The 27,872-nt window shown below is 41.7% G+C and overlaps 2 protein-coding genes across 3 annotated transcripts; both read left to right on the forward strand.

Moving 5' to 3' along the window:
* On the forward strand, positions 1-26,418 carry LOC115258731 (cullin-1). 2 transcript variants are annotated; one of them, XM_029859096.2, is made up of 13 exons: positions 1-186; positions 17,352-17,451; positions 17,596-17,681; positions 20,598-20,692; positions 20,757-21,246; positions 21,306-21,663; positions 22,124-22,387; positions 22,516-22,863; positions 22,932-23,063; positions 23,122-23,203; positions 23,276-23,402; positions 25,255-25,474; positions 25,549-26,418. In XM_029859096.2, exons 2-13 carry the CDS (start codon positions 17,395-17,397, stop codon positions 25,627-25,629), a joined length of 2,340 nt encoding a protein of 779 aa, XP_029714956.1. In that variant the 5' UTR covers positions 1-186; positions 17,352-17,394; the 3' UTR covers positions 25,630-26,418. The 2 variants fall into 2 exon arrangements, with proteins under 2 accessions (XP_029714956.1, XP_062707459.1); XM_062851475.1 differs by lacking the exon at positions 1-186 and having other exon boundaries at positions 17,249-17,451.
* On the forward strand, positions 1,738-9,050 carry LOC134286454 (uncharacterized). The gene is made up of 3 exons (XM_062848066.1): positions 1,738-2,330; positions 2,387-8,938; positions 8,995-9,050. Exon 2 carries the CDS (start codon positions 2,481-2,483, stop codon positions 8,292-8,294), a length of 5,814 nt encoding a protein of 1,937 aa, XP_062704050.1. The 5' UTR covers positions 1,738-2,330; positions 2,387-2,480; the 3' UTR covers positions 8,295-8,938; positions 8,995-9,050.
* Positions 26,419-27,872: the final 1,454 nt, after the last annotated feature.

Below are 27,872 nucleotides of genomic sequence, written 5' to 3' on the forward strand. Positions count from 1 at the left end.
AGGAAAAGTTACCTCTGTCTACTATCCTTCACTAAACACGGTGCAAGGAGAGCAATTTAGGGAAAGTTTTTTCACTTTTAGACCCGTGAATCTGTGTGTTTACTATCGTGTGTTGTGTTTTTCATGTTACTGAGACAGTTTTCCAGCGTTATTACGTAAATCCGTTGGGCGCAGAACATCACAAAGGTAGGTTCGGTGCATTTTCACCTTCGTTTCGCTGCCAGCCAGGAAGAGATATTGGGCATTGAAACAAAAGAAGTGGTAGACTTTCTTTCTCTTTCTTACAACTGGCCACTCGTCAATCGTCATCTGCCTCGCATCGTCATGGTCCACTGCACGAATTTATTCTGGCCTGCTTACTCTCACACGAAATTTGACGTTTGAGCGGTGTCGGCACCTCTCAAACGTCAAATTTCGTGAGAGAGTAAGCAGGCCAGAATAAATTCGTGCATTGGACCATTCGCTTTGACGCGAGTTGACTAGCCATCAGGACGTTCTATTTCTTCCTACGGAGTTTCGCATCTACCTACATTGGCGTAAAATACCAAAAAAAAATCTTGCCTCCTTCACTTTCTCACGGAAAACCCCTGACAAAAATAGCCGTGCATCCTTTTTATGCTATGTCTTGCTTTCTCGGGAAGTTTGACGTTGAATGAGGTCCCCGTTTTCAAATTTTACGAAGGAGTGAGGAAGACAGCACAACTAACAAGCTAAAATCCACAAACAGTGCCTACCGTGCACCTACTCCGTCGAAGCAAATAAAAATCAAAACAAGATGCATTTCGTTCAAATGGTGTCCGTGCTGCCAGAAATGCATTTGTTTTACAAATAAACAAAAATCTCAATATTTATTGCGCATTTCCCACTTATTTATGGTTATCGTCGCGGTTGAAACCCGAAGATTCCCTAAACCCGACAATCGATTTTTCTCAAAATTCATACGTGAAACCTAACGTCGGACGCAGTGCGCTAGGGGGGGGGGGTCTAGAAAAGTGTGACAGTACGTGTATTAGGCACCCTACACACTACTCAAACCGTTTGACTAACATTGCCACCGCCCCCAGGTTGGTCGAACCAGCGAATGTTTCTGCAACCGTATGACGAACTGCCAAATCGTGTTGCACCAACATGTCACTTTGGTTGCACCAACATCATCTCCCATTTGAAATCGCACTATGTTTGTGCAACAACACTACACACGGTACGATCGGTTCGTCAAACATTGGCTCCGCCCACCGTTGGTTTGAGTAAAATCAAACTGGTTTGATTTTTGCCGACCAAACCGTCAACCGTCAAATCGGTTCGACGAACTGCCAAATCGGTTCGTCAAGCAGCATCACACACGGTCAAACACAGCACCAACTCAACCACCTACCTGGGGGCGGAGTCAATGTTGGTCAAACCTAAAGACACTGTATGCTAAAGACACGAAATCTGATGATTGTTGCTATTGATGATGATTGTCGCGTCATGACGATGATGCTGTCGAGCAATGCTTTTAAAGCGCGTTTGACAGGTCTCCTGCTCGATTGGAATGACATTGACAGCAAATTTGGAATTCCAATTGGAACATTTCGTGTCTTTGCATATAGTGTCTTTAGTCAAACCGTTTGAGTAGTGTGTAGGGTGCCTTAGGTATAGGAAAATAGCGTGATAGAGGGGGGAGGGGGGTCTAGAAATCCCAAAAATTGGTGGACGTAATATTTAGCCAAATCCATTGAAATGTAGAGGTGTGTTAACACCGCGCGCGGCCCACTGTCGCTCACCAATACCATGACGGAGCGGTGGCATACCTCTAATGTTGTTGCCGATTTATGTCATTGCGCTTCAATGCTTGGGCAGATAAGGAAGGGTAGATAAATAGCATTACAATAACAAAAACAAATAGAAGACAGTGAGAAGTTAGATAAACAGCCATTTGTAAATATCGGCAAAGTTGGTTTGTTAGTTAGAAGGTGAAAAAGTAGTGAAATTTGAGGCGAATTTAGTGAATTTGATGAGGAAAAGGAGACAAGCTTTCGGATAATTGTAAAGAAATTTGTTCAAGGTAAATAGTTATTCTTTATTTAAGCTGTTTCGATCTGTTTTGAAGGTTCCCAAATTGGCGAATCCAGTGGCCGGTTCATCTCGACGGTATCCTAGAGGTAGAGAAATCGGAATTAAATACACTGAGGAGTAGTTGTAAGTAAATATTTGCAAAAATAGGAAAATTATTAACAGTAAATTTAACACACAGGGAGAACATTTTCGAAGAAAAGCTTGAGAGAAAGTGAAGGAAGGATTAGCTCTACGGAAGTGGTTGTAGTGTGCGAGGGAAGCAACCAAATATTGTGAGTAAATGATGAACGAAAAAGTGGATGAATAATTAATAAAACTATATTTACAGTTTGATCTACCACAAAATAAACGTTGCTGCAAAAATTGGTTCTAATCCGAACAAACTCAAAAATATTTGAGCACGGATTAACCCTTGAAGCGCCATGGCCGATCCAAACGCAAAGGATCTTGACTTCACCGAAACTCCGTGCGCAGCATGTGATGATGTGTCCACTGAAAACGAGCGGATGATTGGTTGTGATGGCTGTCAGCAGTGGTTCCATATTCGATGCGTCGGTATAACGTCCGAAGCAGAGTTGGAGAAAAAGTGGTTCTGCGCAGACGATAAATGTCAACAAGCCAAGAAGAAGAAAAAGACGAGTCGCGCCAAGAAAAACGGTGACGAGTCGGACCGTTCCAGCGTCAAATCCGACGCGGCACTCACTCTGGAGCAAAAGCTAAAGGCGATGGAGGAGGGTCAAAAGCGTCAGGAGCAGGAAATGGATGCGGAAATGATATTGAAGCGGAAAGAAAACGAAATTAGGCAGTCGTTGGAGCGAAGACGGATGTTGCTGGAGAAACAGATGCGCGAAGAGGAAGAAGAACGGGAGAAGCAGTTGCAGGAAGAGATTCTGCGGGAACGAAGAATGCAACTAGAGCGTATGCGAGCCAGGCAGCGTTCGTTCGAAGCAAGTATGAAGAGCCTGGACGACGAAATGGCCAAGCTGAAATGCTCTTCGGAGAAGCAGAAGTTGAAGCAAGATGCCGATGTTGGTGAAGGAGTATCTGGAGCAAATAGAACACCGTTACGCAACCCGGAGGTTGGAAAGCTGACGGAGCAAAATGTGGAAAAATTGAAGAACACCCGAATCGAAGGATCCGAAGAAGAAACTGATACCGATGACGACGATGAAGGAAGTGATACCGATGACTCCGACGAAGAAGACAGTGCCTCTGGTAAAGAATCCAAAGTTTCGTCGGTTGGAAAAGCAAGTCGGATCGAGTTAAGCGGCAAAGCCAGGCGCAACATCGACAATCTGAGCCAACACGGGCTGGGGCAGCCTCGACTTGGGCCTACCAAGGTGCAACTGGCGGCGAGAAGCGCGATAAGCAAGAAGTTACCCACCTTTTCCGGGAAACCCGAAGAATGGCCGCTCTTCTATGGGACATATCAAGCGTCCAATGAAGCCTGCGGTTACACCGACGTGGAGAACTTGGTGCGACTGCAGGAGTGCTTGAAAGGACCGGCACTTGAGATGGTCCAAGGTCAGCTACTGCTTCCGAAGTCAGTTCCGAAAGTAATCGTCAAGTTACGCCAGCTGTACGGTCGACCAGAACAACTACTGCAAAGCCACCTGGAAAAGGTTCGTCGACTAGAACCGCCGAAGGCAGGGAAGCTAGCCAGCTTCATACCATTCGGCACGGCGGTAGAGCAGTTGTGTGAACACCTGGAGGCGGCCGATCTAAAGCAACACTTGGTGAACCCCTTACTAGTTCAGGATCTAGTGGATAAGTTGCCGGACAATGACAAGCGTGAGTGGGTACGCTTCAAACGAGGTAAGAAGAAGGTTACGCTCCGGACCCTTACAGACTTTCTGTCGGAAATTGTGTCGGAGGCATGCGAAGCGAATGTTAGCTTTGAGTACAAACCAGTGAACAAGCCCATCGGTGAAGGGCGACCCAGTGCCGGAAGCAGTAGATCGAAAGGAGCGATGTTCAACCACAGCGAAGTAGAAAGCCAGACGTACGAGCCGCCAACCGGTGGTGTAGAACGGAAACATTTGAAGCCGTGCAGAGTCTGCAATCGTACTGACCACCGTTTACGGTATTGCCAGGATTTCAGGAATTTGGCATATCCGGATCGATTGAAAGTAGTAGAACAGTGGAAGCTGTGTCAGGTTTGCTTGAACGAACATGGCGCGGCACAATGTAAGTTCAAACTACGCTGCAACGTCGGAGAGTGCCGACAAGCACACAATTCCCTCCTGCATCCCATAGACAGTGTTGTCGGTACCAGCGCTCATATCCGGACAAAGAGCGTGATGATGTTCAGGATGATACCGGTCCGTCTGCACTGCGGAAACAAATCGATCACGGTGCTAGCCTTTTTGGATGAAGGCGCGTCGGTGACGCTCGTTGAGAGGAGGCTTGCAGATCGTTTAGGAGTAGTCGGTGTCCATGAAAAATTAACCATCCAGTGGACGGCCGACATCGAGCGTGTAGAGCGTAACTCTACGAGGACAAATGTATGGGTGTCGGCTATAGGAGGTGAGGACAAGATGTTGCTAACTGCAGTCCATACTGTCAGCAAGTTGATGTTACCAGCGCAGACACTAGACGCGAAAGAGTTGAGTCAACAGTACCGTCACCTTCGAGGGTTGCCGATTTCCTCTTATAGTGGACGTCCGGAAATGCTGATCGGGTTAAACAACCTGCACTCTTTTGCCCCACGCGAAGCAAAGATCGGCACAGTCGCTGAACCGATCGCAGTAAGGTGTCAGCTCGGATGGACGGTGTACGGGCCGAAGCTATCATCGACTGCAGCGGCAGTCAACGGATACATGAATGTTCATCAAGGCGTCACCAACGAAGACCTCCATGACCTCCTGAAAAACCACTACGCTGTAGAAGAGTCGGTGGTGACTGTTCAGCTTGAATCTGCCGACGAAAAAAGAGCTCGTGAAATTTTGGAACGAACTACCAAGCGTGTCGGAGATCGTTTTGAAACCGGTCTATTGTGGAAGACCGATGATCCATCGTTTCCGGACAGCTACCCGATGGCCCTTCGTCGACTAAAGCAGTTGGAGAAAAAGCTGGAGAAGAATTCGAGTTTGCAGCAGAATGTCCGCACGCAGATTGTGGAATACCAGAGAAAAGGCTACGCTCATCTAGCAACCCCGAACGAACTTGCAGTTGCGGACCCCAATAAGGTATGGTATCTACCACTGAACGTTGTGCTAAACCCAAAGAAGCCCGACAAGATACGTCTGGTATGGGATGCTGCCGCTACCGTCCAAGGTATGTCTTTGAATAGTCAGCTATTAAAAGGGCCAGATATGTTAGTTCCGTTGGTATCTGTGATAGTGGGATTCCGTGAACATCGAGTGGCTATAGGTGGCGATCTGCGGGAGATGTATCATCAAATCAAGATTATTGACGAGGATAAACAGTTTCAGCGATTCCTTTTTCGAGACGACCCACAGGAAACCCCTCGAGTGTACATCATGGACGTCGCTACATTTGGGTCGACAAGTTCTCCTTGTTCGGCGCAGTATGTAAAGAACTGCAATGCGGAAGAATACGCTGAACAGTTCCCGGAAGCAGCGGCGGCAATCGTTAAGCGTCATTACGTGGACGACTATTTCGACAGTGTCGACACTATCGAGGAAGCAATCAGTCGTGCGAAAGAAGTGAAGTTTGTCCACCAAAAAGGTGGATTTGAAATCAGAAACTGGGTTTCCAACTCACCGGAAGTGCTCCAAAGTCTAGGTGAACAGCAACAGGTTTCAACAGTCCACTTCGCTGAAGATAAAGGCTCTATACAGGAGCGAGTGCTCGGAATGATTTGGAACCCTCAAAGCGATGAGTTTTCTTTCTCCACAAAATCCCGAGAACAACATCTACCATACTTCAGCGGTGAAAAGCGACCGACAAAACGTGCGGTGCTTAGCTGCGTCATGGGTTTTTTTGACCCGCTGGGTCTGTTGGCGCCATTTACGATTCATGGAAGGATCATCGTTCAGCAGTTATGGCGTAGTGGATGCGAATGGGACGAAGCTATCGACGACGAATGTTGGGAAATGTGGAAGCGTTGGATTGGTCTTCTGCCGGAGGTAGAAAACATCCGTATACCCAGATGTTATCTTGGACGCCACTCGTACTCGGAAGCTGAATCGGTTGAAGTACATATTTTCACGGATGCCAGCGAACATGCGTATGGGTGTGTCGCATTCCTTAGAGTAAACATCGGAGGAGTTATTAGGTGTTCTCTGGCCATGTCTCGATCAAAAGTAGCACCGTTGAAGAAGCAGTCTATTCCACGTTTGGAACTAATGGCAGCGGTTCTTGGAGCTCGTATGAGTAGGACAATGACAGATACACATTCGCTAAAAATAAGCCGGTGTGTGCTGTGGACAGATTCACGGACGGTGTGGAGCTGGATCCGAGCTGACCAACATCAATACAAACAGTTTGTTGCATTCCGAATTGGAGAAATATTGGAGTTGACACGAGCATCGGACTGGCGATGGGTTCCCACCAAGCAGAACCTGGCGGACGTGCTGACAAAGTGGCAACATGGAACATTGAATAGTGAGAGCGAATGGTTCAGAGGTGCACCGTTCCTTTACGAGCCAGAGGACCAATGGCCAACCCTCGATGTACCGATAGAGAAGACGAGCGAAGAAGCTAAGGGGTTTGTGTCCTTTCACTGTGTAGTCGATGTCGACCGATGCTCTCGTTGGACAACACTGCAGAGAGTGACAGCATACGTAATTAGATTTATCGAAAACTGCAAACGCAAAGTAGCTTCCCAACAATTGGTCACCGTGCGAGCTTCGAAAAATCAACAGCGTATGATCCTTGCGCAGTTGCCGTCAACCCAACGTTCATTGGAGAAGGAGGAGCTTCAAAAAGCAGAGGTCCTACTGTGGAAGCAAGCACAACACGATAGGTTTCCAGATGAGATAAGTCTTCTATCAAAAAATCTGAACAAAAAATCCGGTGGCATTTTGGATTCGGTGAAGAAGACGAGTTGTCTTTATAAATTGTCGCCGGTGCTAGATGATGACGGAGTTCTTCGAATGGGAGGCAGAATGGAAATGTCTGAGGAAATGCCTTTCGACAAAAAGTTTCCGATCATCCTACCTCGGAAACATGCGACGACAGCAAAAGTGATCCAGTTCTACCATGAGAAGTTCGCACACGCAAATCGGGAGACAGTAACGAACGAGCTTCGCCAGAGATTTTGGATTCCAAATATTCGCACTGCGGTACGCCAAGTTGTAAATGAATGCGTCTGGTGCAAGGTGTATAGGTGTCGTCCACAGCCCCCGTTGATGGCTCCACTTCCAGCTGCACGAATGACGGCCTACGTCCGACCTTTCCACTCGGTGGGCGTTGACTACCTGGGCCCAATTGAAGTAACGGTTGGACGCAGAAAGGAGAAAAGGTGGGTTGCAGTTTTTACATGTCTGGCCATACGCGCTGTACACCTGGAAATTGTCGCAAGCTTGTCAACGCAATCCTGCCTTATGGCCATCCGTAGATTCAGCTGTCGGCGAGGTGTTCCAAGTGAAATCTATTCGGACAACGCAACGTGTTTTAAAGGAGCCAACAATGAAATGCGAAGAATCCACGGAGAGTGTTCTGATAGAGTCGTGACCGCTGCGACAGCATGGCATTTCAACCCGCCTGCTTCGCCGCACATGGGCGGCATCTGGGAGCGGATGGTGAGGTCCGTAAAGGAGGCGATGAAGGCATTGGATGATGGGCGGACATTGTCAGATGAAGTACTGATAACCACCATTGTTGAAGCGGAAGATATGATCAATGCACGACCGTTGACATATATGCCACAAGAACCGACTTATGGAGAAGCGATCACACCGAACCACTTCCTTCGTGGGTCGGTTACCAGCGCTGACACGATAGTAGACGAGACAGTGAACACGGCATCGTCTTTACGTGATTCATACAAGCGTTCCCAACAACTAGCGAACCAGATGTGGGAGAGATGGTTGAAAGAGTACTTGCCGTTGATCAACAGGCGTACCAAGTGGTTCGAAGACAAGGAGCCGATACAACTGAATGATCTAGTTTTTCTAGTGGATGGGAAGCACCGAAAGAATTGGATTCGAGGAATTGTGGAAGACGTGATACCAGGACCTGACGGACGAGTAAGGCAAGTGATCGTACGCACAGGCCAAGGATCGTACCGGCGAGCGGTTGCGAATTTAGCGGTGTTGGAGATCAGATAGTAAAACCTGGATTTCTGAGGAATCACAGGATGTTACGGGCTGGGGCGTGTTAACACCGCGCGCGGCCCACTGTCGCTCACCAATACCATGACGGAGCGGTGGCATACCTCTAATGTTGTTGCCGATTTATGTCATTGCGCTTCAATGCTTGGGCAGATAAGGAAGGGTAGATAAATAGCATTACAATAACAAAAACAAATAGAAGACAGTGAGAAGTTAGATAAACAGCCATTTGTAAATATCGGCAAAGTTGGTTTGTTAGTTAGAAGGTGAAAAAGTAGTGAAATTTGAGGCGAATTTAGTGAATTTGATGAGGAAAAGGAGACAAGCTTTCGGATAATTGTAAAGAAATTTGTTCAAGGTAAATAGTTATTCTTTATTTAAGCTGTTTCGATCTGTTTTGAAGGTTCCCAAATTGGCGAATCCAGTGGCCGGTTCATCTCGACGGTATCCTAGAGGTAGAGAAATCGGAATTAAATACACTGAGGAGTAGTTGTAAGTAAATATTTGCAAAAATAGGAAAATTATTAACAGTAAATTTAACACACAGGGAGAACATTTTCGAAGAAAAGCTTGAGAGAAAGTGAAGGAAGGATTAGCTCTACGGAAGTGGTTGTAGTGTGCGAGGGAAGCAACCAAATATTGTGAGTAAATGATGAACGAAAAAGTGGATGAATAATTAATAAAACTATATTTACAGTTTGATCTACCACAAAATAAACGTTGCTGCAAAAATTGGTTCTAATCCGAACAAGGTGCATCAAATCAATTGTGTTTTTCGGCTATTTTCGAACTTCAAAAATTATTACTACACTAAAACTTGTTAAAAATTAATTCTTCCAGCACAAATTAAAAGATATACTTGTTTGCTACAAGTGCTCCAAACATCGTTTGCCAATAAAATTAAAGGAAACTTATGTAATTGGCTTCTTTAGTGGTGTTGAGACAATTCCATATTCTGAATCTGCATGTCAAACTGAGCCGAAATCCAAATTTTCATCAATTTCGGTGCCCGGGAATCTATTTAAAAATCAATTTGAAGTTTGTATAGGAGCGATTTGTCGAATCACCCCTTGTCGCATTTTGTACTGGGCGGAGCTGTCAAGCAGTTGCCCAGTTGTCAAAAGGTGATTTAAAAAAATCTCTTTGAAAATGATTTTAGGTATCAAAATAAAGTTCTAAAAATCTGAAAAAAAATATAGTGACTCAGAAAAAGGTCCTCTTTCGTATAAAATCAAAAAATCATTACATTTTTCAAAATTTAAAAACCCAATTATCGCATTTGTAATCAGAAAAACCTTGAAAAGTTGATTTTTTGATAGATTTTGTCCTGGAACACCCCAATATACGTATGGATATTTTAAAACGGCATCATATTCTCTAATATTTTGTGATTATTTGCTTCTTTGACGTGAATGCCGTAGGAGTTAAGCAAAAATTATTAAAATTCGTGAAAGCCGAGTGTGTCCTCAAAACTAGCTTTTCTGTGGCATTCACGCTTTGGCCAGGGATAGGGTGCGACTCAAAACTCTTTGCGTGCTGCACACTCTGCTACGAGACAGCACAACAAACTAGAAGGAGACGAGTACGCGCAATCGGTTGTGTGTTGCTCGCTTGCTTTGCCGTGCGCTGGAGCTCTCCTGTCTCTCACGCCGCACTCTCTCGGTGCTTGTCTCCGTTTTGCTCTTGGCTTGATACTACGCATGATTGCAAAAATTTCGAATCAAACGACCCATCACTTGTCAACCCTTGACAAGCTTAACAACTTTGCCGAAAACACAAACTCTTCAATTAATTTATTAATTGATTTTTTCTGTTTGGAGAAAAGCGCAGTCCCAAGCACCGTGCATTACTCCCTGCGCCGTAGAGCTAGTGCTGCGATTGTCTCTCGCACAATTACGAAAGCTCTCACTCATACGTCTCTTGTCTCTCGGCAAAACGGGAGACGAGCACTTGCGATTGTGTGAAGCACACCCTTTTTTCGCACCGCACGGTGCATGCCGCCAATCCCTGGCTTTGGCGCGCAGAAAGTTGAATCGCGTCAGCACTGATATTGATGGCCAACACGCTTGTTTGTTGACATACGCGATAGGAGTAGCCAAGGCAAACTACAAGGAAGCATAGCTACTACGTTCGGTACAATTTCGCGCCACAGTGTCGCTTCTGAAAATTAACAGTAGAAAACTTTAAATGTATTTTGGACACCACCTATTTTAAGCGTTCTAGATGGCTGCCTAATGCTTCTTTATTGAACATTATTATGTCTTACCCCGCTCGTTCGACACGTTTTAATTCGACACTTTTTAATTCGTACCCCGCTTATTCGACACATGTCGAATTAAAAAGTGTTGGAATGTCACAGCGATGTACACTGTAAATGCAAAACAGTTTAATATTGCGCTTATACTCGCACCCGCAGCAGCTCCTCTTGCAGACGCTAATTCCGGAAGTTCAGTTTTGGTGCTATTTGACGCCCAAACCGCCTGAAGATCAACCGGAATCGACTGAGGATGGCAACAATCGTAAAAAGAACGAGCTTTTCATTCGCACCACCGCAATATCTGTTGAAATCATGTTTCATAACAAATCCGGAAATCAAAACAAAAACAAAAATAGAGTTGCCAAATTTCAATGAGCAACGTGGTGTAGGGTGACCAGTTTGTCGAATTAAAAGTTTACCCCGGTTATTCGACAACAGTCGGTGTCGTATTAGCGGGGTAATACGGTATTAGCTTTATTAGGGAGATTTTCAGCCCGAGGCTGGTTCATCTCCATTATTGAACATGTTTCAATGCAATAAGGCTTTTAAATTTCTTACAATTATTATTTCAACGATTTTGAGGTGAATATTGTATGTGACTGTGAAGTGTATCTAGATCAGGGCTGAAAATCGTCGCCGTACGACCAAAAAAGTAGACGACGAGAACGAAAACTAGATCGTCATCGTTGCTCGTTCCACATCGGATGACTCATTCAAGCCAGCGAATCGTCGTGAAGGGCTTGCGTCGTGACGAAAACAACATCTTCATCAGATAAGGCCAGAAGACGAAGAAAGGCTAGAAGACAGCGGCACAGCAGTTCGGTATATTCAAACGGTAATGCACGCCCAAATTTTAGCGATAAAAAGGATTACAATCACTTGAGCACTAGCAAAAATTCTAAAATGAGCAAAGACAAAAGGGAAAACACTCCCAGCTGCAGTTACTACAATTACAACAACGACAGCGTTCGCCAACCAGCTACTACGTTTCTACCTCCGGATAAGGATTTACTCGCAGCTGCGAAAGTTACATTCTCCAAGCCACCAGTTAAAAAACAACATGGAATTAGGTTTCAAAAGGGTGAAACGCTGAATCCATATCCGGTTGATGACCAGTTTCCACAAACGAGCCCGACACCCACTTCAAATTGGACATTTGGACCCGCCTTGAGGAATTCTTTCTCCCAGCACTGTACCTCGTGTTCCTGTGAACGTTCGTGTTTTCCCACAATCTGACGCACTCATCAGAGGCAGACCAAGACGAGCCGGACACAGCTGGTAATAAATCGTTATTAATAATTGATACTAATCATGAAATTGACAAACTACCATCGGTTACTACAAATTCATCTGCCACTGAAATCCTGATCTATTGTCAGAATTTTAATCGCATGAGTAGTGCACCAAAAATTAATGCAATATATAATAATATATTAAGTTCAAATTTTTCAGTCATACTGGGCACTGAAACTAGTTGGAACGATGGTATTAAAAATGAAGAAGCTTTTGGTAGCAACTTTAACGTGTTCAGATGTGACCGTGATTTAGTTTTAACCAAAAGACAATCTGGCGGAGGAGTAGTAGTCGCAATTTCTACCAAATATAATTCAGAACAAATAATTTCGCCTAAATTTAAGGAGTTCGAACATGTGTGGGTTAAAGCTCATATTAATGGGGAAACTCACATTTTCGCTTCAGTATATTTTCCACCTGATCTAGCATGTAAATCAACATATGAGAAGTTCTTTGAAGCAGCTGATAAAATTGTATCTCAGCTTCCTCCTGAATATAAAGTACATGTATACGGAGACTTCAATCAGCGCGGTGCAGACTTTATTGCTGATGCAGAAAATGAGAGTATTCTTCTGCCAGTCGTTGGTGATAATGAAACATTACAATTTATTTTTGAGAAAATTGCCAACTTGGGACTTAATCAAATAAATCACGTAAAAAATGGACAAAACTGTTTCTTGGATTTTTTACTTACAAATATACATGAAGATTTCTGTGTGACTGAATCTCTTGATCCTTTATGGAAGAATGAAATATTTCATACGGCAATTGAGTACTCTGTATTTGTACATAATAATTGTAACCCCTTTGACTGTGAATTCGAAAATGTATTGGATTTTAATAAAGCAAACTTTGACAACATTAAGGCTAAGTTAAATAGGGCTAACTGGCAATCCGTTTTAAGGAGTCAGACAAATATTGATTGCGCTGTGGATGTTTTTTATAAAATTTTATCAGATATTATTAAAGAAGAAGTTCCACTCATGAAAAAGCGACGCAATTACAACTCCAAAAATCCTGTTTGGTTTACCAAACAAATTCTAAATTTAAAGAATCGAAAGCAAAAGGCTCATAAAACCTACAGAAAATGCGAAAATCAAGATAATTTGGCGAAGTATTTGAATATCTGCAATCAACTAAATACAGCAATTTCTTCCGCTGTTTCAGATTATAACGAAAAAACCGAAAGTGAAATCAAATCCTGTCCAAAAAACTTTTTCAATTATGTAAAGTCTAAACTTAAGTCAACAAGCTTTCCCTTCAAAATGACATTAGACGAGAAAGATGGAAATAATTCAGAGGATATTTGCACTCTATTTGCATCATTCTTTCAAGAAACCTACACAAATCATACTGACAATGATCGTGACTTTGAATATTTTTCATATTTCCCTGATTTTCCAAATGATGTAGGTGTTAGTCACATTAACGTTAGAGATATTTTAGATAAATTAAATGATCTAGACACCACAAAAGGATCAGGTCCAGATGGAATTCCACCATCATTCTTAAAACCATTAGCAATAGAACTTACAACTCCATTATTTTGGTTATTCAACATGTCGCTGGAAGCTGGAAAATTCCCGCTGGAATGGAAAAAATCTTTTTTGATACCAATCTATAAGTCTGGTAAAAAATCCGATGTTCGAAATTATCGTGGAATTGCAATCATTTCATGCATTCCAAAACTTTTCGAATGCATCATTAACAAAAATATTTTCTCTCAGATCAAAAATAGAATAACTATTGCCCAACATGGTTTCTTTAAAGGTCGCTCAACGGCTACAAATCTGCTGGAATTTGTTAATTACTCTTTAAATGCAATGGATAATGGTAATCGTGTTGAAACACTTTACACTGATTTTAGCAAAGCATTCGATAGACTGGATATTCCTTTGTTGATTTTCAAGCTCGCAAAAATGGGAATTTCGACTAGGCTCCTCGGCTGGATTGAGTCGTATTTGACTGATCGTCAACAGATAGTTCGATTCAATGATAAAAAATCAAAACCAATCAAGGTCACATCTGGTGTTCCCCAAGGTTCACACTTGGGACCCCTGCTTTTCATTTTATACGTTAACGATATTTCTTTTATACTACATAAACTGAAAATTCTCATATATGCTGACGACATGAAACTGTTCTTAGAAATTAGAAATAAAGATGATGTCCATACATTTATGAATGAAATACAAATCTTCCACATATGGTGCTCTAAAAGTTTGCTGAAATTAAATGTTAAAAAATGCAATCATATAACATACAGCAGAAAACGAGGTGTATCAGATGTTTCAATAAAGTTAGGTAACCAAAATGTTGAAAAATGTGATAAAGTAAGAGACTTAGGAATTATCTTAGACTCGAAATTAACGTTTGTCGAACATTATAATACAATTATTCACAGAGCAAGCAATATGCTCGCATTTATAAAACGTTTTGGCTATCACTTCCAAGATCCATACACTATAAAAACATTGTACATTGCTTACGTTAGGTCAATATTAGAATATTGTAGTGTTGTTTGGTCTCCTTACATGAAAAAATATGAAGAACGTATAGAGTCGGTACAGAAGCAATTTCTTTTATATGCGCTGCGTAAGTTAGGATGGACAGTTTTTCCTCTTCCTTCATACGAAGCTCGTTGTATGTTGATCAACATTCAGACGTTGAAAGAACGACGAGACTATGCTATGGTTTCATTTGTTATGGATATTGTTTCACAGAGAGCTGATTCACCTGAATTATTATCCAAATTGAATTTTTATGCTCCCAGCCGGCATTTGCGAGATAGGAACTTGTTCTCAGTGGAACGTCATCATGCAGATTATGCTAAATATGGACCGATAAATCAAATGATGTCCACTTATAATCGACATTGTGAAACAATTGACGTGAATATGTCTCGAACGCAGTTAAAGAAATATTTCCATAACATTCGAAATGGTAGAAGTTAAGCAATATAGGGCAATTTTTCTATATGTTACCATTATTTGTGAAATGATTATAAAAAAGGAATAGATGGATGAACAATAACATATTATTATAAAAGGATTTTCACTAAAAATATCAATGTATATGTTAAGTTGACGATGTATTTTAAACGGTCTACATTTGATTGACGGCAAATAAATAAATAAATAAATAAATAAATAAATAGTTTCGCTCTTCGTCCAAGTGCGTCTAGCCGACGGAGTCAATGTTGCCACTAGCAACACACAAAAAAAAAAGATTTTAATTAAAAAATTATTGCACCTGGAATCAAACAACGAACCTCTAGATTGCCAATCCTGCACTCTTACTAACTGAGCTAGTGAGGTTTCACACCACCGTAAGTGCCGAAACGCCAATAAAAGCTATTCTCAGTTGGCGTTCGCTTGGCTCGTCGTCGCTCGTTTCCAGGGAAAATAGAGGACGACGAAAAAGTTGGTGCGTGACTATTATTGATTGAGCTTCGTCGTGACGCCTGCAGTCGGCGACGAAAAGGCTAATCGTCACCGTTGTTCTTTCGGACGAAGATTGTTTTATTGTTATCTTCACGCAGTGGTGACGAGAAGGACGATTGTCAACCCTGATCTAGATTGAGTTTAAATAAGGGCGAAAGTAACATGAGAGAGTTCTCTTCATCGACTCTCTCTTCAAATTAAAGTGACAAGATGCAAGTATGATTGCACTTTATGGTCATAAATCGCTAGGTTGCGATGCAATCTAGCGTCCAAGTGTAAAAAAGTTCGATTGAATTTGCATCTTGTCACTTTAATTTGCAGAAGAGAGAGTCGATGAAGAGAACTCTCTCATGTTACTTTCTTCCTTATTTAAACTCAATCTAGGTATGTCGTCTTGCATACCTGTGCATTTGAGGGGTTTTAGCGCCAAAATTTACATTTTCGATAATTTTGAAGTAAATTCTTAATTGTTACGCGTATTTTCAACGTAAGTCATCAGAATAGGGTCTATTTGATCCAATAAGGCAATCCATGAGACAGATGCGATCAGCTGATTTTTTTTGTTTACCATGTATTTTTGACATTGGGTTCATTCACAAATTTCATAACGCCAAAATTGGCCTTTGCCGACACCCACCCACCCCTTCGTAACACTAATTATATGGGGAAAAATTTTATTTGTTCGGGCTGTAACACCATGAAGGACACCCACCCACCCCCTCCAGCGTTATGACATTTGTGAACAAGCCCATTCGATGATCGGGGTGACAGTTGAACACAAAGGAATTTGTTAAGCACCGACAGCACTTGACGAAACTTTGTTAAGTTGTACTCACACTGTGTTTACATTTTTGGCTGTCACCCCCATCGCGAAAAGACGTCATGGATTGGCTTATGGATTACTGCACGAATTTGTGCTGGCCTGCTTACTCTCACACGAAATTTGACGTTTGAGTGGTGTCGGCACCGCTCAAACGTCAAATTTCGCGTGAGAGTAAGCAGGCCAGCATAAATTCGTGCAGTGGACCATAATCGATATTGAGAAGTATCTACTTTTATTTGCTCTTCGAAACAAGGCATCGCCGTGCATGTCCAAATTCGCGACTACGAAGGTTGATGAGCCGGGAAACACTCTTTCTTCCTACGGGGTTTCTTATGGGAGTATGAGTGAAAAAAAGGAAAAAAAATTCCCTCCTTCACTTTCTCACAGAAAACCGCAAACAATATCATCACCTTCGTAGTCCCCAATTATATACATGTCCAAATTATATTTTTTATATTACGCGTAGGCCATGTATTTGTGTGGTTTAAAACAATAATCTAGACAGGACTTTAGGAGCCTATAGGGCCCTGCATTGTTTTGATTTTGTATGGGAATTTGACGTTTCTTGGCCATGTTGTTTACAAAATTTCTTTATGAGTGAAAGAGAACACTCAGGAAAATTGCCTCATACTTAATGGCAAATATCCATGTGCCAAACCACATCCAAAGTATATGCAACCAATACCCGATAACGCAGGCAAATTAGCACATGAATAGTATGTGCACATGAATATATGTGCTCTAAATTGTATGAGTCGCTGCTGTATGGTGCCTCATGAAAAGTATAGGGCACTGCATGAAATTCTCTCCTCCTTTTTCACTCCTACAGAAATTTTGTAAACAACAAGGCCACGAAACTTCAAAATCCCATACAAAATCAAAACAGTGCAGTGCCCTATGAGTCGCACTAATGGAAAACATTTGTTTACCCCCATTGCAAAAATCCATGTCCGGGACACATAGAAGGAATGAAGATTTTTTTCCCAGTGAAGGAAAGAACTTTGTGGAGTGCCCAATTAATGGCAACACTGCCATTGCATTGATGCATTTTCGCTCTTGTGCGTTTGACATTTCTATGCAGTTTCTGATGCATCCATGTTGTTGATCGCATCCAAAACGGACGAAAGGCTGAGAGTTGGCAAAAAGAGAGAAAGAAAAAAAATCATTCACTGCTCGATTCCACTCCCGTTTGCTAACTAGTTTTTCTTGTGGTTTGTGAACTCTTTTTTTCTGTGCAGGAATTCGAAAAACACATCAGGAAGCAGCTCATCTGGATTTCCAATGTCTAGATTAAACTCTCATGGGGCGACGGGGCTACGGAACATCAACCTGGAAGAGGTAGGTCAATGCAAACTGCTGCTGGGTGGTGAATCTTTCGCAATCGAGCGAAAAATGTTTCGTAATTGTGATTCTGTCTTTGGTTCATGGGGTATTGCGCTCTTTAATGGGGTCTTTTCTCTGTTTGATGTTTCTTTTTTGCAGATATGGGCCGACCTGGAGGGTGGCATAAAACAGGTGTACAAACAGGAGCAAAGCCTGAGCCCCGCCCGTTATATGCAGCTCTACACGTAAGTAAAGCGAAAAATCTATTGTTTTGCCATCTTATGCTAATTCAGGAACTGCGCTGCTATCAGGAAGATGCATGCGTAAACATGACCTAAGAGACAAGATGATTCACAAAGCGAAGAGACAGAGAGCAGGCACTTGCTAATATTTACATTGATTGTATTCTACGTGCCTGTATCTGTAGGTATCTGTTTTATTTTCTTTACCTGTTTAAAATTACGCCTAATATTTTTCTGCATATTGAGTTATTCCATGGCTGGGCGACTCTAGTTTTGCCAAGCCGCATTATCCCAAAAAAGCCGAAAAAAGCGTCGGTTGTTCCATTTTGACAATCAAGGAAACAAACATTTTGTTTGTTGTTGTCAACTGCCGTTTACAGTTTGTTTTTACCAAATTTTTGTTTGATTTTAGTGTGCGTTAACTGGTTGAAATTACAAACCTGTTTATTCAGTTTTCTCAGGGATTTCTCACCCTTGCGCCTAAGGGCTCCCCCACCCCCACATACAGCACATTCTTTTTTTGCAAGGGTCGTTTTTCTGCTAGGTATAACTGTCAATTTTAAGGTGAAACATCAAGAAATCCAATTACAATTTTCCATACAAACTTTAGAGGCACAAATCTGACAACCGAAGCATCCAACCTAATCACACTTGTTTATGCTGGCTTTGCTCATTTGCAAAAAGAAGAAGCTTTTTCCAAATCGAGCGCATTTGTTAACAATTTTTTAAGATTGGTGCCTTGGTGCTTTTGAAAACGTGTGAGTAGGTGTCCGAGTCGGCCATTGGACAGCCATATTTGTATTCTCTAATGTTTTTCCTTAAAGCTATTGACTTTGTACACAGATAGTACTGACCATGTCTTCACGCTAAAACTGCTCAGTGTAAGACCTAACTCATAAATGCATAATTTTCATACCACTCATAAAATGTGTAAGAGTTACACATTCACAAAATCTGTTCGTACACTATTCTAGATGCGAAATGGCTATATTTTTTGGTTCGCCAAGGCTACTAGTAAACCTAGCTAGATTGCCATAAAAAAAAATGCAACTTTAACGATTTTGTGGACGCAGGAGCAGATTTTGTGAATGTGTAACTCTTACACATTTTATGAGTGGTATAGAAATTATGCATTCATGCGAAGGTCTTACACATTTTAGTATTGAGCTGTTTTACTGTATTCCTATGTGCAAATGTTCATGCAAATCGGTTCGAAATTGACTGAGTTATAGCCAAAAAACAACCCGTGCCAAAAAATAATCGGACATGCGCATTTAATTCACCACTGGACTATCGCACGAGTTTTCAAGTGTGCGAAAACGTAAATAAAACTGCGCAATTGCAACTAATCATCTCGGTGTGTTCAGATCACTTGTTCAGCATAAATCAAAGAAATAGTGCGCCAAAGACATCAACTGGATTTGATGCAATCGCGCACTTTTATTAACGTTTTCGCACTTATGAAGACTGAGTCCAGGGGTGAACTAAATGCGCAATATTTTCGTAGTTGAGACGACCGAAAGATTTTTTGTAATCAATGAAAACCAAGTAGAGAGACTCTTGGAATTCATTGATTTGTTTCAAGATGATACGGATCGTGATAATATGGTCTACACAGAGTCGTCTAGCTCGGAATCCTGCTTGGGTTAATCTTCTCCTGTATCCTGTATCCTGGATCACTTTGAAAAGGACTTTGACAACGATATACCTACAGTAACATGATGTCTCGCTAATTATTGTATACATGCAGTCAGATCACTCGTTGTGGGTACCTTTATTAGTCGGCCGGTAATATCGCGGTTTCCTATATGTTGCAGAATAATTGATGCAGCAGTTGTACAGATATTATGGGGTCAGTTTTGAGCATCTCGACTGATATGCAATCGACCCCCGGAGATCTGTTCGACTTGATGCTACGGCTGTTTCTATCAGCTGCAATGATGGAGCTTTGATTTTGACACAAGTCGAACTCTTGGCGAATCATGCTGAGATATTGGTGGCCTCAAACCAGCGTTTCAACTGGTCAGTTGAGTCGGTCAGTAGCTGTCCAGACGTGTCTTTCACAGGCATCGTAGCTTTCATCCTATATATTATATGTCATATACCTATATGTATCTATGTACTAAATTTTAATAACGCGATTTTCTCGGTTAAATACGAGCTCAGTGATCTCGACCTTCATATATCGATTCCAGCCTGCATCTTATTGCGAACTATTTTGTTCTTTTCATAAGTTTATCTTATAAAAACAGTCCTATTAGGTATTACTATAAATTTTTATTGGGTATCCTTGTGGAATTCATAAATAACATTTATGGCAAAAATGTCAAGGAATTTCATAGCTATGATAAAAGTTTTATTAATTAAAAAAAATCATTTAAATTGATAATTTACATTAAACCCTTTTTTATGGAATGCGATATTTCCGAAAAATACAACTTCGTAGTAAATATTGTGTGGTCGCCGCAGTTGCGAGTTACTTCATCAATGTTTGAGATTCGTGTGATCATCGTGATCGTGTGATACCACGAAATTGTTAAAGGTACCTAAAAAGTTTTTCATAAGATCTCAGTACACAGGGTCAAATATTTGGCCAAAAAGAAACCTATGCTCATGTTTGGCTTGATCGAATTTTCATTAGTGTCAAACAGATGTTGGATCTTTAGTTCATTCGTTGTCAAATATTGGACCCTGTGTACTTGAGGCCATATTTTGTTTCGTGGACTGAAAGCTGAATTTTTGTCATCAAGCAGTTTAGGTACCTATACCCAGTTGCGGCAAAGGGTTCATTCAACTATTACGTAACTAGCGTCAAAAAAATGAAGTAATTGGCAGTTGGCCATATAACTAAACCATATTGAATAATGCGTTTGGTGTCTAATTTTATTTTTACGTTATTTGTTTTCTATTTTAAAATAGACATGTCTATAACTACTGTACTAGCGTTCATCAGCAGCCGACTAGCCGGCAGACTGCATCGAAGATTTCCAAGAAGGGAACGGCGATTCCTTCCGGTAAGGATTTAACAGTATACCTAAGCAAATTGACGTTTCTGAATCTAATTTGTTCACCTTTTAGGCGGAGCTCAGCTCGTCGGTCAGGAGTTGTACAAGAGATTGAAGGAGTTTCTCGAATGCTATCTGATCAAGCTGCAGGAAAATGGCATCGATCTGATGGACGAGGAAGTTCTGAGCTTCTACACGAAGCGATGGGAAGAGTACCAGTTTTCGAGCAAAGTGTTGAACGGTGTGTGTGCCTATCTGAACCGCCACTGGGTAAAGCGTGAGTGCGAAGAGGGTCGTAAGGACGTTTACGAAATATATCAGCTGGCACTGGTCACGTGGCGTGGAAACCTGTTCAAGCAGCTGAACAAGCAGGTCACCAACGCGGTCCTGAAGCTGATCGAACGGGAGCGCAACGGCGAAACCATCAACTCTCGTTTGGTTTCCGGTGTGATTAACTGTTACGTAGAGTTGGGACTGAACGAGGAGGATCCTAATGCGAAGGGACAAAACCTTTCTGTGTACAAGGAAAGTTTCGAGAACATTTTCCTGGAGGATACTGAAATGTAGGAAAGATTGAACACTTTGGTAGATGGTGTTTTGTTAATTTTTCATCTTTTCGTAGGTTCTATACTCGCGAAAGCGCGGAATTCCTACGGGAAAATCCAGTAACCGAGTACATGAAACGTGTGGAGTTACGACTGAACGAGGAGCAAAAACGTGTACAGGTGTACTTGCACGAAAGCACCCAGGACCGATTGGCCAAGACGTGTGAACGAGTTCTCATTCAGAAACACTTGGAACAGTTCCGGACGGAGTTCCAAAATTTGCTCGATTCGGACAAGAATTCCGATCTGCGCCGCATGTATTCGTTGGTGGCCCGTATTACGGAGGGTCTGGTGGAATTGAAGGCGATTCTGGAGACCCACATCCACAATCAAGGCCTGGCCGCGATCGCCAAGTGTGGCGAGGCTGCATTAAATGTGAGTTGATTGTTTGATTGATATTCAGTTCTGATCTTCGAATCTGATCAATAACTCGTAAAATTGGTTAATGGGGCACGTTCGGTGTAGTACTAGATTTGTAGTAATGAGCTGAATTTCAGTATGGTGAGAAGGTCAATTCTCCGTTTCTGCAAAGAAATGGTGCAAAAAGCGTGGGTATTATGATTCCTTGCCTAATTTGATGCTGTTTGAGCAAAACTTCGGATAACTATGTTGTTTATGTTGCAAGAAATGGAGAAAACAACAACAATGTTGCCCAAAGTTTTGTTCAAACAGCATCAAATTATGCAAGGAAACATAATACCCACTCTTTTCGGACCATTTCATTGCAGAAACGGAGAATTGACCTTCTCACCATACTAAAATTCAGCTCATTACTACAAATCTAGTACTTCACCGATCTGTCCTATTATCACATAATTGTATCATACCAAAACAGGATCCCAAAATTTACGTCCAAACCATTCTGGAAGTTCACAAGAAGTACAACGCACTGGTACTTACCGCGTTCAACAATGACAGTGGTTTTGTGGCAGCTCTGGATAAGGCATGCGGTAAATTCATCAACACAAATGCCGTTACGGAGGCCAGTAAGAGTGCCAGCAAGAGCCCGGAGCTGTTGGCCAAGTATTGTGATTTGTTGCTGAAGAAGTCCAGCAAAAACCCCGAGGAAGCCGAACTGGAGGACACACTGAATCAAGTGGTGGGTTATGCAGACTTTTTTCCTTTTGTTTTAGCAGCAGGGTGGTGAACAAGTTAAAAATTTGAAATCATCTAGCAAAATGCAGTACACTGACTGTTATTGATAAATTTACTGATAACCATTTCCAGATGGTGGTCTTCAAGTATATCGAAGACAAGGATGTATTCCAGAAGTTCTACAGCAAGATGCTGGCCAAGCGTCTCTGCCATCACATGTCCGCTAGCGACGATGCCGAAGCTTCGATGATTTCCAAACTGAAGCAGGCCTGCGGGTTCGAGTACACCAGCAAGCTCCAACGGATGTTCCAGGACATTGGCGTTTCGAAGGATCTCAACGAACAGTACAAGCAGCACGTCAAGGGACTGCGCGACGCCACCAGGCAACAGACTGGCAATGAAATCGATTTTAGTATACTGGTGCTTTCCAGCGGCTCCTGGCCGTTCAATCAGAGTTTCACATTTTCGCTTCCATTTGAGGTTAGTTCGTGTAGGGAGAATTACTCATTCATAACTCTTAAACATTTGTATTTTGGTGGAATTTACAGCTGGAACAATCTGTACATCGGTTTAACAACTTCTACGCCAAACAACATTCCGGACGAAAGCTCAACTGGTTGTACAACATGTGTCGCGGTGAGCTCATCACAAACTACTTCCGAATGCGGTACACTCTACAGGTAGGGATTTTTTTTCGTAACTGTCAGCAATGAAGAATTAATCAAATGCTCTTTTCAGGCCAGTACGTTCCAGATGGCCGTTTTGCTACAATTCAACGAACAAGAATCGTGGACTATTCAGCAGTTGAGTGAGAATACCGGTAGGTCGCATGGGGAACAAGCTTTGTTTGTACGTTCGAGTTTGTAATTTATCAATTATTTCCCCCTTCTAGGTATCAATCACGAAAATCTGATCCAGGTGCTGCAGATTCTTCTCAAGACAAAACTTCTACAGTCTTACGACGATGAAGCCAACCTCCAACCTGCCTCTGCTGTGGAACTGAATCAGGGATTCAAAAAGTAAGTTTTTCGCATTACTGTTGTGGGTGTCGAAAGGGAGTTCTGACTGGAATGGGATGGTAGTGGAATTTATTGGTTTCATAAGTCCAGAAACTTTTGATCTCCGAGAATGCCTCGCTGCCTTCAATATCTACGATCCGTTAATAGATCAGTGATCAGTTCGAACAGAGATCTACAGGGGAGCCATGCTGATGATTTTGGAAGCCCAATTGGGCGATGATGCTACAGCAGTGGTGGAAATTGATCACGAACGTGTGCGTACCTACGCGAACCAAACAAATGTCAACGCACGCATCGCAAACCATTATGGTGCGATGTGTTCATACGTCTGTGGCTCACGATCATTCGACACGTGCCCCAACGTGTGCATCGCATTTTTGGATGGCGCGATGCTTTTGTGTTTTGGAGGTTCGCGGCAAATATTTCTGTAATGAAATCAAATTTTGGTAAACTTTTTCGTCGATATGATTTATTGAAATGGTATAATCATAAAAAACTGAACCAATTACTTTTAGGGGCAAAGAAAGGCAACGAACCAAGTGTGAGCAGATTGTGATCCTTCTGGCGAACCAACTGCGATCTGGCTCGTTCGACATTTGTATTGTGTTGGTTCTTCGCTACAGCAAATTGTGAACCGCTCTCGCTTTTTTGGTTTGCGAGCACTAGAACAAAGTTTGTGTTTGATGCGAACAAAAAATCACGTTAAGCGCATAATCCTTTCCACCACTGTGCTACAGTCGTCTGATGGCGGAAAAAATGTAAAAAGCATCGATCCTGTTAGAACATATGCCGAACTTTGCATCCTTTGCTAATGTGCCGCTTCCGACGATCACTGGATCAATCGATGGTGATCCTTCAAAGATGTTTTAGTTCAAACGGTTCGCGCAAGACGGAATCTCTTTACAAATGCAATACTTCCCCTGACCTTATGAATGTATATTCACATGTTCATAACCATCGCTAGAACAGAAACGGTTTGAAAAATCCGTTTCTCTTCCTTCCAACTTTCACAGTACAGTGTCAATCCATTAATTAACGCCTGCAATCAAGCCAACTGTGCCGCAGTATCTTCAGAGTAACAAACACACACTATTTTTTCACCTTACGCCTGGCATTCACGCACCAATGTGTGAACCCTTTGCCAACCACTAACACTCCGACATCCGCATGCATTTGTGAAGACGCAGAGGTTCATTCGGTCTGATGTGGAGACAAACCTAAAAATTGAAGATCACCAACATTCGCACTGAAGATTCCTGCTATTCTCCGGCATATATCTCATTAGTTCCTTGTGTGAGTGTAGCTGGTGTGGCGATACTGGAGTGACATCCACGGGCGGTCAATCAAGCTAACTAACAACAGCAAACATAATCGCTCATGATTTCCCCCTTTCCCCCTTTCAATTTAACCCTAAAAGGGATACCTGGAGTCCATTGGACCCCAGGCGCCTTTCAGAGCTCGTCTTTGATGGAACACACTCAGCGAGGTGACGAAACTGAGGCCATGAAGGTATCCCTTTTAGGGTTAAGAACACTTGTTGTAAACAAAGAAGAGAATATCGTTATATAATAAGTAATAAAGCTATATTCCTCGTTTTCATGTTCCTTCGGCAACCACAGGAACTCCTTTATACCAAATGATCATTATTTCAAATGATTTCGGCTAATCAAGTCAGCTGTCACGGGCTGTCATGAGAGGCACACACACTGTTAATTTAAGACATGCTAATATACTGCCGAGAATCGCATATCAGTCCCATCTTTGCTGGATTTCCTATGCAAATGGGACAGATATGCGATTCTCGGCAGTATAATCATTTAACGATCAATTTTACAAACTCGCTTTTTTTCAGCAAAAAACTCCGCATCAACATCAACTTCCCACTTAAGACAGAACTGAAGGTAGAGCAGGAGGCGACCCATAAACACATCGAAGAGGATCGCAAGATTCTGATACAGGCAGCGATTGTGCGGATCATGAAAATGCGCAAGGCTCTGAACCACACCCACCTTGTTGGAGAAGTGCTAAATCAGCTGTCGACACGTTTCAAGCCCAAGGTCCAGGTGATCAAGGTAAGTAATGCAACCGCGCCCGGCTAATATAGATTGATCTGTTTTAACACTATGTTACTTTTCGCCACATACAGAAATGCATTGATATTCTGATAGAGAAGGAATATCTCGAACGTCAGGAAGGACAGAAAGACACGTATAGCTATTTAGCTTGATCATTTTCCGGAATACTCTTCGTAGCTATCTAAACAACTTCTTAAGTATAGTATCGAATGTAGAAAAAAAAATCTGTTGAAATACACTCACAAAAATGTGAAATTTTCATTGCTGTTCTGTGGATTCATAGCTAAATTATCAGGGAATTCATGTTGATAGAATTTCTTGAAACAACTATGCCAATTCAACGACAGAAATAGTGTTTGCGTTTTGCAGCTTAGATTTGTTTTTGTATTATTTATACGTATTTAGTGCACGGGTTAATCTCTCTCTTTCTCATAAAAAAAGGATTTTTCGTTCCTACTAAGAATCAAAATGTATAGATTCACATTTAGCCGGACAATTTCAAATCTTACACAAAAGAGAATCTAGCGAAATTTTGTTATACCTTTTTTTTATTTTACTGACAACCGAATTAATACAAGTGTTGCAAATGTTTCAAAAAAAAACGTCACGAATCTATCATAGGACGAAGCGCAAACACTTGTATGTAACCATCAATTTTAGAACTGTTAGACGTAGATTTTCATGCTTGATTTGTACATAGTGCAGCATGAATTCAATTTGATTCGCTGCCTAGCTGTTCATTTCGACCATGAAATGCAGAATATTACTGACGCAAACTGAACGACTGGAAAAAATATGTCTAGAATTCAGCAAAAATACCTGACTTGAAATCATTAAAAGGAATACGTTTAAATTAAACAACCATTCAGTCCAGCCAAGAAGAAATGTGAAACTGCAAATAGAGATGTTTATGAAATAAAATTCCAACATGTGTAAATAAGCGCGGGTTGTTTCAAAGTTTTAGAATATCACATACACATGATTAGCTGCAGCTCACTACTTTCAATCTATTATCTCACTGATTGGGTCCTATTGTGCAAAAAGCGTGGGTATTATGGTTCCTTTTCTAATTTAATGGTAATTGAACAAAACTTTGGGTAACTGTGTTGTTAAAAAGGTCAGAAATGGAGAATAGGACAGATCGGTGAAGTACTAGATTTGTAGTAATGAGCTGAATTTAAGAATGGTGAGAAGGTCAATTCTCCGTTTCTGCAATGAAATGGTGCAAAAAGCGTGGGTATTATGATTTCTTGCCTAATTTTATGCTGTTTGAGCAAAACTTTGAGCAACAGTGTTGTTGTCTTCTCCATTTTTGCAATATAAATAACATAGTTATCCAAAGTTTTGCTCAAACAGCATCAAATAAGGCAACGAATCATAATACCCACGCTTTTTACACCATTTCATTGCAGAAACGGAGAATTGACCTTCTCACTATACTAAAATTCAGTTCATTACTACAAATCTAGTACTACACCGAACGTGCCCCATTATGATGAAAACGAACTTTGTGAGGGTTTAGTTAAAAAATTGTCTTACTTACTTGAAAGAACAGTCAACGTTTGAAAGAAGGGAACATTTCAGGACGCGCGCCATCAAGTAGCTGAAACTGCACCGCACTCGTGCTGTAGGGTAATTCGCCAATTGTTGAACGGTTAGTATTGGCATTTTGGTTTTCGTTTGTTTTTCCGTGCATAATTGCACTTTAGTTGAAAAATATCCAGTGAACGTCTAGATCTACTTATTCCTTATACTGACCATTGAATTTGTATTCCCTTAAATTCCATTTTCTAAGAGAAAATTGAACTTTTGTATGGGAAGTCTGTAACCCAAATGATGAACGCTTGCTTAAGCCAGCTCATCCTAAAGTTGGACGGTTCTCGCTAATTGTTGAACGGTTGAAGCTTTGTTCGTAATTGATGACGTATAACCCGACATCAACCTATCATTCACCTGTTTTTAATTTGGGCACCAAACCCAACAGTTATCCGATGTGGGTCCAACAGTGGTCCAACATTTGATAAAATTTGACCCGACTTTGACCCGACATCCGATATTTTTTCACTCTGGCGGAGTTTTTTCCGGGTTTTTCGAGTTTTATGCCCAGTTAGTCCCAGCTAGTGACAATTCATTTAAGGTTCAAAGATTCGTCATTGACATGATCGTCATCATTGAAAATTCCAAAGCAGTTTGCTCGTTCAAAACTGAAAATTTCGCAGTAAAATGTATTCACTGTATTGTGGGTGGAGAATGCAGTACAGTGAATACATTTTCAAAGCGAGATTTTCAGTTTTTAGCGAGAAAACTGCTTTTAACTTTTCAATGATGACGGTTATATCAATGACGAATCCTTCAACCTTAAATGACAAGGAATCGCTCATTTGGAGAGAGCTCT

Source organism: Aedes albopictus, chromosome 2 (genome assembly GCF_035046485.1).
Source record: "Aedes albopictus strain Foshan chromosome 2, AalbF5, whole genome shotgun sequence".
NCBI lineage: Eukaryota > Metazoa > Arthropoda > Insecta > Diptera > Culicidae > Aedes > Aedes albopictus.